The sequence below is a fragment of the Oryzias melastigma genome, linkage group LG2 (genome assembly GCF_002922805.2).
Source record: "Oryzias melastigma strain HK-1 linkage group LG2, ASM292280v2, whole genome shotgun sequence".
Classification (NCBI taxonomy): domain Eukaryota; kingdom Metazoa; phylum Chordata; class Actinopteri; order Beloniformes; family Adrianichthyidae; genus Oryzias; species Oryzias melastigma.
The window spans coordinates 2,404,733-2,416,088 of NC_050513.1; the positions used below are offsets into that span (position 1 = coordinate 2,404,733).

The window sequence follows — 11,356 nt, forward strand, 5'->3', positions numbered from 1 at the left end:
TTTGACAGAAGCTCATTTGACTTCCTCTAAAAATAAAAGACTTTCTGTCCCAAACAGAAATATCATAGTGAAGCCAATGTACTTCTGTGAAAGATTTTGAACAACTTAAGGCAAAAGGACAATTTCGTTTGTTATACTTTTGGTCTACTTTGGTGAGCTGCCATCCTTCTTTCTCTTTACTGCTGCGTATAAACATGAAACAAAAGATTAATGATCCAGTAGAAAAAGTAGAAAAAGAATACACAAATCAATATATTTTAGCCTCTCCACTGAAAGCTACTAACCATTGTTATGGAGCATAAGACAAAATGGACTTTAAAGACATAAAATATACTGAGCAATCAGAAAAGATCAGACTTTTTATCAAATTTCTGGTTAACATTTGAAATCTGCATTCTGGAGGAAGCGTAGAGCAAACGAGGCCTAATGTCAGTAGGGATATAAAACCATTACAGTCGATCTACTAGGTTCACCTCAGTCACAAATGTAACTAAACTAAACTAAATCAGTGCTAATTTAACAAACCTTACTTTTAGAAATTGCTGTTATTTTATTTTTCTTCAACAGAGTCCCACTATGGAGAGTTAAATGTGGCTCCGGAGCCTCAGACCCCTGGGTTAGAATGACCATTCTGACTCTGATACATGTTTAACGTCTTCTTGATTATCCTCTTTTTAAAATAATTTTCTGTTATTCAAGGTATAAACTGACCAATCAGATGGCTCAATGGAAGTGGGTGGAGCCAGCTGGTCCCCACCTCCAACGTTCAAAATGTTAGGTCACTCCTGATTGGTGAAAGTGGTTACCATAGAAACAATGACTTGGTTCGACCCAGAGCAATCACTGCTTACTGACGACATTTGACTCCAACATGACGGTGTCCGTATCCTGAAAAAATAGCAACTTCATTGGTTTGAGCTGGAAGTCGAGCATTTTGTATGGTTGAAGTCACACTTGCTCAATCCACTTCTCATTTACAGTCACGGTTCCTCTTCCGGCTTTCTGCTTTCTAACAAGCTCTTCCCCATCAAGCAGCTGTCAAACGAGTCATGAAGTCTGAGAGCAAAAGTTTGCACTTGACCAGGAGAAAGACGTGAATGTAAAGTTTGGTGTTCAGAGTCTGACCGAAATGCTAACGTTTCTCTACACTTTAATGCTGTTTTCTCAATATTTAAGATGCTCGATGGAACGGAGTTGCTGATTGGTGATCTATTGCATTTTCAACAAATTTAAATAGCAGAATTTTCCCTTTTAGCTTCATCTGGTCCACTGTTTTTGTTTTCTTCTGAAGATCATAGCATCCATGTTTTGGGATATGAAGATGTGCAGCAGATTTGCTGAGTCATGCTGACATTTAAACTACAGTTTTCACCGACTGATGAAGAGCTGGTCTCAAACCTTCTTTACTAAATGTTTTTCCTCATTTGAATATTTAAAAACTGGTTTCACCCCAAAGTTTGAGTTTTCGAAGGAATTTTCTAGCTTCATTCTCAGCCCCTATTCCCAGGTGGGGGGGCATCCCTTTGGTTTTCATGTCGGCCTCATCATTGGTGTAAACAGGGATTGTAGACATGACAGCAGAGTTTAAGTCAGGCTTGTGCAACTTTAGGAAGCGCTGCTGTGTCCTCTGTTTGTCTGATGGCGCTGTTGCTTTCTCCCCAGGTTAGAGCGCTGTTGTTTAGCGGTCAGTATGGCGGTAGTCATCCGGCTGCAGGGTCTGCCCATAGTGGCTGGAACCATGGACATCAGACACTTCTTCTCTGGCCTCACCATTCCCGATGGGGGAGTGCACATCGTGGGGGGTGAACATGGCGAAGCCTTCATCGTCTTCGCCACAGATGAGGATGCTCGCCTGGGAATGATGCGAACAGGCGGCTCTATTAAGGGCTCAAAGGTCTCCTTGTTGTTGAGTAGCAAAACCGAAATGCAAAACATGATCGAGCTCAGCCGCCGCCGGTTTGAGGCCGGGGCGGGCGCCGTGGACATGGCTCCACCTGCAGCCGTAAACACAAACAGACAAGCTGGGCCTGCTTCCCTGCCTCCAGTGCAGTCTGGAGTTGGGGGACGATCCAGTAGCCATGGAAACCAGGGTTTCACTCCAGCCTCAGCAACAACCGCCGGCCCGTCTCAAGAACCGCAGAGCATCAAGGTGGCGACCAGCATGGCCGGCGCCATGGCCGGCTCCGTGCCCAGCTTCCCCAACAGCTACAGCTCAGCCCCCACTATGACCACGTCTCTGCCATCGCTCAATGCTGGACTGCCACCCATTCCTCCCCTCCCCAACATGCCCTCCATGCCCCCCATGTCCACACTGTCAACCATCACAGTCCCTCCTCCTGTGTCCTCCCTCCCTCCTGTCCCGACCGTCTCCCCGTTATCCCAGGGACCTCCTGTGCCGCCAATGTCTCACATTCCTCAAATGACCTCTCTCCCGCCCTTTAACCCCACCATGCCCCCCCCTGCAACACTGGGCTCTGGTCTCCCCCTGGGAGCCCCCAACCCCATGCTGTTCAACCCCCTCTCCTCTCTGGCCTCCTTGGGCCTTCAGGCCCAAATGAAGGCCGCCGCCACAGGCATGGCCAGTCCTGACGACCTGTTCGTTCTTCTGCAGAATCTCCCGTTTTCATGCTCCGAAATGGAAGTCAGAGACTTCTTTCGGGGCCTGGGGGTGGAGGGGGTGCGCCTGCAGAGGGACGGGCATGGCCGACCCAACGGTCGGGCTGCAGTCAAGTTCTTCTCTCCTCAGGACAGTTTTGAAGCTCTGAAGCGAGGGGGTGGGATGATGGGCCAAAGGTTTATTGAGATCACCCCCGGCTCGGAGCGTCAGTGGGTGGGCCTAAACAACAGTGGAACAAGTCATGTCTCTTACAGTAGCAGTAAATCTAACAATGCAATTGAGCTCCAGGGTCACCAGCACAGGGGGGGAAGCACCCCTGGAGGTCGAGATCACCGAGACAGATCCCGATCTCCTCATAGACAGGAGTTCTGCGTCTACCTGAAAGGCCTTCCCTACGAGGCCGACAAAAGACAGATCAAAGAGTTCTTTAAGAACGTGGCTGTGCTCGAAGACAGCATCTTCATCGCCCAGGGTCCAAACGGTCGCGCCACAGGCGAGGGCTTCCTTGAGTTCAAGTCCGAGGAGGACTACAAGATTGCTTTGGGGGCCCACATGCAGTACATGGGCTCCCGATTCATTCAGGTTCACCCGATCAGCCGTAAGGGAATGCACGAGAAGATCGAGGCCATCCGCAAGCGTGAGGCAGCGCACGGTGACGGCAAGAACCAGGATGGAATGAAAACTCCCCGCAACTGTGCCCACATCACCAACATTCCCTACAACATCTCCAAGAAGGACGTTCGCAGTTTCTTGGAGGGCGTGGGCATCTATGAGGAGTCTCTGAAGGTTCTAACGGACAGCCAGGGCAATGGTTTGGGCCAGGCCATCTTCCAGCTGCGAGCGGAGGAGGATGCTCGCAAAGTGGAAAGGCTGCACCGGCAAAAACTCAATGGCCGCGATGCCTTCGTTCACCTCGTCACCTTTGAGCAAATGAAGGAAATTGAAAGAAACCCCCCGCCTCAAAATAAGAGGGGTCAACGTAACCAACACCAGCAGAACCAAAACCAGAACCAGAGCCAGGCCCAGCAGGTTCAGCCCAGTCCACAGCAGCCGCAGATGAACCCCTTCGCTGGCATTGCCGGTGAGGAGTTCAGCTTCCTCAGAAACACCATGGGGAGCCTGAACAACCCCCCCTTTGTGGCTCCATTCACGGCTCCTGGGAACGGACTAACAGGCCCTCCTCCCCTACCCCCCCTGGCTGCAGGCCTGGGGGATGTCAGCCTGGGAATGGCTCCTCCTCTGGTTGCAGGAATTCCTGGAGCACCAATGTTGGAGCCTCCTGGCATCCGGCCCGGAGCGGCAGCAGGAGCTCCGTTTGTTCAAGACGGGCTGAGAGGGTTGTTGCCGTTTGAAAATGCAAACAGAAAAGGAGGTGGAGGAGGCCAGAACCGCGGGGGAGCAGCCAGCAGCAACCAGGGACGCCCAGTGGGAGGAGCTGTTGGCGGGCAGCAGGTTTTCACCCCGGGAACCGAAGGAATACGGAACCAGCCGAACCCTGGACCTCCCACCAACCCCACCACCCAACGGGGCGCTGGCGGGCCAACCGTTGTCAAACTGCAGAACATGCCATTCACCGTCACTGTGGACGAGATCATGGACTTCTTCTACGGCTACCAGGTGCTGCCGGGTTCAGTCTGCTTACAGTTCAGTGACAAAGGCCTGCCCACCGGCGAGGCCATGGTGGCTTTCCAGAACCACGAGGAGGCCTCTGCTGCGGTTCTGGACCTCAATGATAGACCCATCGGATCACGCAAAGTCAAGATAAGCCTGGGTTAAGCCGTGCTGTTAGGCCATCTGCCCAGAACCCAAACCAGAACTAACCACAGATACTAGAAGGTCCGTTCAGACTGTTCATTGACTCTTTACACCTGTGTAGATTTCAGCAGGTAAGCTCCTCCCCCACAAAGACTGAAAGCAGACTGTTCTTAAAGACTTCCTCAAATAAACTGATGATGATGCTCTGCATAAGCTCTTCTCCAGTTTTCATGTTGCAGCTTTTGTCTCTTCATGCAGTGTAACCTGTTTTGTTGTTATGGTAACATGACTGTCATGAGGCCTAAACATGCTTTGCTGCTGCGGTTTGAACTGTACATCCTCTGATGCTATGATAATATCCTAACTTGCTGTGTTTCCATGGTAACGGACAAAAATCCTCATTATGTTGCTATGATGAAATGTTTTTGTGTTGCAATGCTGTTCCAAACGCGATGTGGCTATGAAGAGACCGACTCTTGTGGTGTAGCCGGTCCGTTTCCTGGTTCTGAATCTTTCTGCCACAATCACATGTCTGTGTGGAACCAGCTCACAAACTCTGCTGGGTGGAGGATGAGATTGTTGAGTCATGTTCCATTTTCTGAATCATTTATCAGATTTTATGATGATGATGCTGTTTTTGAACCATGCTACCCCATGCCCCTCCTCCTTTCTCCTGCACATGCTCAGTAGGGGGTTGGACTGCAGAGATGAAGACGCAGGGATTTTACTTTGGCTGTGATCTTTGTTTGGATGTTTCTGCCCTGAAGCTGACCTTTCTTTGTTATGTGAATCGTTTGTACCATGTGTGGTTTCTCCTTTGCTTTTGCTAATAAAAGGACCATCCCGAGCTGCCATGCACTCCCTCACTGTCTGCTCTTCTCTCTGTCATACTGGTTGTGGGTTTAGTTCTCTCCTGTCCTCCATAAAAACATGAGAATCCCTGACTCAAAGCATCACCTCTGCCTGAAGCAAACAATGCTCTCAAATTTCAATGTGTTCAAGCTCACAGCTTTCTAAACATTATTCAGGCTGAAGAAGTCAATTCTCTTCTGAATTCAAGTGTCTTGGAGCTTGTTGTTGATGACGTGGTCCATGTGGCCTTGCTTTTAGTCTAAAGGAGAAGTTCCTGAACTACAACATCAGACGAATCTGCAGAAATCCTCTGAGGTCCAAAGCTGAGGAGCCTGTCCACCGGCTCAGATCAGTCGGGTTTCTGAAACTGGCCAACGTTAGAACAGAAGTGGTAAGTTCTTCTAGACTAGGGATGCTGGTGTGGTTAGGCTGATGGAACGAGGTGTTCCTGCATAGAGTTGTGCATCTGAGACTAATTGACATCCTCGTCCAAAGAGCTGATTATTAGCTGAAGGCAAATCCTGCAGGTGAGTGATACACATCCAAGCGGGTCAGCAGGGAGCGCCAGGGTTCTTTTGGGGCCGGAGCTAACGGGATGGCCGCCTACAGATGGTTGGTAGCAGCTGATGGACATTCAGGCTACAGGCGATGCTGTTAGCAGCAGGTGAGGTGTTGGGTGGGTGTCCTGCTCTGCTGTCCTAAAAAAGACGTGAGGACCCTTTTTTCATGAGAGCTTCTGGAGGAGGACGGAAGCTATGGGAAATTACATACTAGATTCAGTTCCAGCTCAGCTTCACAGGAGCAAAAACCTCTGGTTACCGGACACCCCCCACCCCCACCCATGCTCCCAGGAAAATTAGTGCAGCTGGGGGTTTGTAAAAGTTAAAGAAAATAAAAGATTATGGTGACAAACATTCTCAGAAACTGAAAGACTTCTGAATTTGTGGAGTTACTCAGTTTTCTCTAGGATGTCGAAGGAGATGAGACCAGTTGTCTAGCCCATGTGTGTCAAAGTCAAGGCCCGGGGGCCGGATCCAGCCCTCCAGATAATTTTGTTTTATTATCAATGTTATCTTGTGCTTATTTTAAGTTGTATAATTTTGACAAAATATATAGTTTTATAGTGATTAAATACTGAAAATTATTTTAGGTTTAAGTTGATTTATTCTGGAATAATTTTCCTGTCTTTATATTATTCATAATTATGTCTAAAAGTTACAGTTTTAAAGTTTTAAAAATCGGCATTCTGCTAACTTTTTGGACTATTTTGGCATTTACTAAGATTTTTTTTAGGTTAATAATAATGTAATATTTCTTGTACATAGTAGCTGTTTTGGCTAATTTAATCTTTTTTTGTTTGTTTGTTTTTTAGTCTGTTCTGGATTATACGTGACAGAAGAACTCAGATTTTTATAATTATTTGAAGCCTTTCCAGAAAAAGTCTCAACATTACAGGAAAAGTTCCACCTTTTCAACAGAGGAATCCCAGTATTGTTGAATGTTTGGGGTTTCAAAAGTTCAGTCGTCACCTCTTGAACCGGCTGTGGACGGTCCACTGGTGTCCTCTGAAAGCTCATGCTGAGGCGGGATGTGGTTGGATGCTGATGGAGGCGTGTGTTCAGTCTGCAGCTGCTGCTTCCTGCAGTACATACGGCTCAGGTGGATGTTTACAGTGGTTTTTAGCGTTTATGGTGACGTTTACGTTCCGGACAGTCAGACTTTTTTTTTTTTTTTTTTGCCTGAATGTGATTTTTAATTTGCAGATCGGGTGTAGGGAGTCATTCATATCTGTCTGAGGAATTGTCACTGAGCTGAAGCGACGCTGTTGATGGTGGACCAAAGTAGCTTTTATTGTGAAAGGGTTCGTAGGAAGTCACGTGACTGGCAGTTCTCCTGTCCAATCAGAGATGCGCCTTCGGTTCGCGCGGACTGAAGCTCGGGCGTGTTTCCGGTGGAAGCGGCAGTGAAACTGGAGGCGTCGGACCGAAGACGATTCCGTCTGATTGTGCTGTGAAGAATTAAAACGATCAACCAGGTGATTCACGAGCCGATTCTCTGCGCGCGCGGGCCGCCAAGTGCGTGTTTTCCGAGAGTTCGGGAAGACGTGACAGCGGCGTGAACATCCCGCCGGTACCGGCTCCGGTCATCAGGCCTCGTGGAGTTGAACGCTGTGAGCTCCGCGCGGCTCTCGCGGGCTTCCTCGCACGCGGGGCGGAAATAGATGTCATTCTTCCGGAGTTTTCAGTGTTGTGCCGTTTGTTTTCCGGCTCCAGCGTGCCACAGGGGCGGGGTCCGCTCTGACAGGAGTTGAACCCGTGTTCGAACAGTGGCTGGACGCTGACGCACAGCTCTGCTCTCCCCGCAGATGGCGGACTGCGTGTCGAAGGTGGAGCTGACCGTCTGCTGCTCCGACCTGCTGGATAAGGACGTGGGCTCCAAGTCCGATCCCGTGTGCGTGCTGCTGCAGAGCACGGGTGGAGACAAGTGGGTGGAGGTGAGCAGCTGCTTCTCAGAACGATCCTCTGTGACGTCATCGGTTCAGAAGTGCACCTGTGTGTCCTGCAGCTGGGCCGAACCGAGCGCGTGAAGAACTGCTCCAGCCCCGCCTTCAGCCAGCGCCTCAGACTGGACTATCACTTCGAGGCCGTCCAGAACCTGAAGCTCCAGGTCTATGACATCGACAACGCCACCTCTGACCTCGGCGATGACGACTTCCTGGGAGGGGTGGAGCTGACTCTGGGACAGGTGAGGAAAGGCGTCTCACACCTTCATCCATCACTCACCTGTCATTAGGAGAAACACACCTCTTATATGAAAATGAATATATGAACAGAACCATCTGAAAAGAACTACAAATCCCAGCATTCCAGAGGAAGGAGGCTCTCAGCTGCAGATGAGACAGACTTTAAACACGTATACATCTTTATTCGTTTCCAATCAAAGCTTTGCTTGAAGATGACGGGGCAATCTTCACAGAACTCAGCGAGACGTTTCAGGAGTTCTCTCCAGCCGTCTGGGGAACATTTGAAGACTTGATCGGTTGTGTTGAGTTCACGTTTGACATGACCGTTGATCTGATCCTCCTCGTGGTTTTCAGATCGTGGCCAGCAAGACTCTGACCCGACCTCTGCAGCTGAAGAAAGGGAAGCCAGCGGGGAAAGGCAGCATCACCGTACGTCTGCGCTCAGCTGCAGCTCACGTCGGGGTTTAGGTGCATGCAGTGATGATGGGTGTTCTGGGTCTGTAGGTCTCTGCAGAGGAGATCAAGGACAACAGAACCATCGTTCTGGAGCTGGAGGCTAAGAACCTGGACAAGAAGGTGCCTGCTCTCCACCTTCTCTGCACTCTGACACTGCGAGCTTGTTTCTGAGCAGGGCGTCTACCTCTGCCTGAACTGAATGTGGTCTGACAGGTTCCTCAAGTAAATGGTCTTTTCTTTCCAGGATACGTTTGGGAAGTCTGATCCATTCCTGGAAATATTCAAAGAAGGAGAAGGCGGAAAGTGGCAGCTGGTTCACAGAACAGAGGTAAACATCTGCAGGTTTGTCTCTGAGCTGCTCTCCACCGGTCCTCAGACCGTAGAAACCATCACCGCTAGCCAGCTCTGTCTGCTCCTTCACCGACTGCAGCTTCTCCGCAGAGTTCAGTTTCTGGTCCTCCTCTGATCCAGAGGAGCTGGAGCTTCATGGATGCTGCTACATGCTGAGTCTGCTGAATCCTGCATCAGCACGTCTCCCAGAATCAACATTTTCCCTTTGATAAGCACTAGGAAGCATCACTGCAGTGTTTTGTCGCAGCTGGCTGCGCAGCTGCAGCCGCAACACTATAAAAGCATCATCACGCCAACACAGGACTTTAAAGCCATGTGAGATTAGCAATCCCAATGCAGACGGGCAGAACCAGAACCGCCCTGAGGGTTCTGCATGTCCTTGACTGCAGTTGACCACACCCACTCCAACAACCTTCCAGAAATCAGTGATTGGGTGGGACAAAGTCCAGCAACAGTTTTGTTTGGTCCATCCACCTGCCAATCAAAATAAAGTTTTGACCCCCCACCCCCCTGCTAGGTGGTTACAGGTGTGTTTGTTACCATGACAACAGGGCTGTTTGTGTGTGATCAGGTGGTGAAGAACAACCTGAACCCGTCCTGGAAGAAGTTCACCGTTCCTCTGCACACGTTCTGCTCGGGTGACCTGGAGAAGCCCCTGAAGGTTCATCCAACCAGCATCCGTCCGTCCATCAGTCCCGCTCCGTCCACCTAACTTTACTCCTCCCACAGGTGGACTGCTCCGACCACGATAGTGACGGCTCCCACGACCTGATCGGCTCCTTCACCACCAAAGTGTCTGAGCTGCAGAAGGCAGCCCACGGTTCCCCGGTGGGTCCCCGAGCGTTGAGCCGTCCCGTCTGTGTGCTGCTGCCTCTGATGTGTTTGTGGTGTCCAGGTGGAGTTCCAGTGCATCCACCCCGAGAAGCAGAAGAAGAAGAAGAGCTACAAGAACTCAGGGCTTGTTCTGGTGAAGAGCTGTAAGGTACGTCTGTTGAAGTCTGGTCCCGACTGACTGGACCCTGAAGCTTCATGAATCTCCTGGCTTTGTGCAGCTGGAGGCTCAGTACACCTTCCTGGACTACGTGATGGGCGGCTGCCAGATCAACTTCACCGTGAGTCCTCCTGCTGATGCTGGACTCGACTGGCGGGTCACGTCAGGACTCTAACCGCTGTTCTGTCGCTCAGGTCGGCATCGACTTTACTGGCTCCAATGGAGATCCCCGTTCTCCAGAATCTCTGCACTACCTGAGTCCAGACGGGCTGAACCAGTACCTGTCTGCCTTGTGGTCAGTGGGTCAGGTGGTCCAGGACTACGACACGTCAGTAAAACTCCCCTCACTCCTGCGGGTTCAGACGGCGGCGTTCTGATCCTCAGACTCTCGATGGTCCTCCTCAGGGTCCGGCTGCAGGTTCTGACCGCTCCCTCTTTGTGTTTCAGGGATAAACTCTTCCCAGCTTTTGGTTTTGGAGCCAAACTGCCTCCAGATTATCAGGTCAGCTCAAACCGTCACCCTCAGCACCGCTCTCACTGAGACACGAGGCTTATTCTGATCGGACAGTTTAGGTCGGACTGAACGTCCCGTTTGTCTGAGATCGGCTGGTATTGACGGACACCGTCTGCAGTCCACAAACGGCAAAGAAAACCTGGACATAATGCTGCAGCTCTGCAGAGCGCCATCTTTCTTCCCGTCACTCACTCGTGCGCCTGTCTCGCTTCCGAGCTGTAACGTTCCGATGTCACATGATGAGGATGCTCCCCAGCAGATTGTTTCATATTCAAATAGTTTTTAGAAGGGAAAATTTAAACCACAATAATTTCCACTGAACGCACAATCATTCCTTTTATTTAATATGTTAAAAAAATGATCAAAGGCAATTTTTTTCATGATGGTATTGATAATGATACTGTGTTTATTTTTAGACACCGATCGTGTTACCTTAATACTGCTCAAGCCTGATTACTAACATAAACCGTCATATTCTGGCGTAAAGCCGCTTTTCTCTCGGTTGTTACCTTAATAATGTTGATCATGCCAATGTGAACACGGTCTGTGCCTGAAGCTTTAATGGAAAAGTCTTAACTGTTTTACAAATCTCAACACTTTAATCTTTTTGAAATTCATAAAAGCTTTGACCCTGTTCTGACACATTTGATTCTGATCACTAAACCGTTAATTCACATTAAAAAGTCTTAATTAAAAGGACTACGGCTTGAAATCGTGGTAAATTCCACTCCCAGCTGATGATTTTCCGCCACCATCTTGTCTGCAACCAGATCCTGGTGGAGGAGAATGAAGACTCCACAGAACCTCATGATCACGGCTCTCTCTGGTTCTGACTGGGTCCAGTTCGCTCATCTGATGGTTCTTTATGTTGATCTTACAGGCAGCGCACCACGAGTTCGCCCTCAACTTCAACCCCACCAACCCGTACTGCCAAGGTACGCATACGTGCACATAAACACGTGCACTCGCTCACTCACACACACGTGCACTCTCTCAAAGATGCACTCCCACAGACTGCAGAGCCGTCGCTCTTCCTGCTGCTCACCGTAAACCAGAAGTTTCTATAAAACCTCGTTG

The 11,356-nt window shown here is 49.7% G+C and overlaps 2 protein-coding genes across 3 annotated transcripts in view; both read left to right on the forward strand.

Annotated features, from left to right (window-relative positions):
• Positions 1 to 5,230, forward strand: part of rbm12 (RNA binding motif protein 12) — an 11,807-nt gene extending 6,577 nt beyond the window's left edge. The window contains exon 2 of the mRNA XM_036215289.1: positions 1,663 to 5,230. Within this exon, the coding sequence (XP_036071182.1) occupies positions 1,691 to 4,393 (2,703 nt within the window). The 5' untranslated portion in view covers positions 1,663 to 1,690 and the 3' untranslated portion in view covers positions 4,394 to 5,230. The remainder of the gene's footprint in view (positions 1 to 1,662) is intronic.
• cpne1 (copine I) overlaps positions 1 to 11,356 on the forward strand; it is a gene marked incomplete in the record, with an annotated part of 20,217 nt that overhangs the window by 6,189 nt on the left and 2,672 nt on the right. Inside the window, 12 exon segments of one of the 2 annotated variants that reach the window (XM_024262840.2) lie at positions 6,787 to 7,259; positions 7,590 to 7,718; positions 7,790 to 7,969; positions 8,322 to 8,396; positions 8,472 to 8,543; positions 8,668 to 8,751; positions 9,346 to 9,435; positions 9,504 to 9,602; positions 9,670 to 9,756; positions 9,827 to 9,886; positions 9,960 to 10,093; positions 10,213 to 10,267. In XM_024262840.2, the coding sequence (XP_024118608.1) occupies positions 7,590 to 7,718; positions 7,790 to 7,969; positions 8,322 to 8,396; positions 8,472 to 8,543; positions 8,668 to 8,751; positions 9,346 to 9,435; positions 9,504 to 9,602; positions 9,670 to 9,756; positions 9,827 to 9,886; positions 9,960 to 10,093; positions 10,213 to 10,267 (1,065 nt within the window). 2 annotated transcript variants of the gene reach the window in all.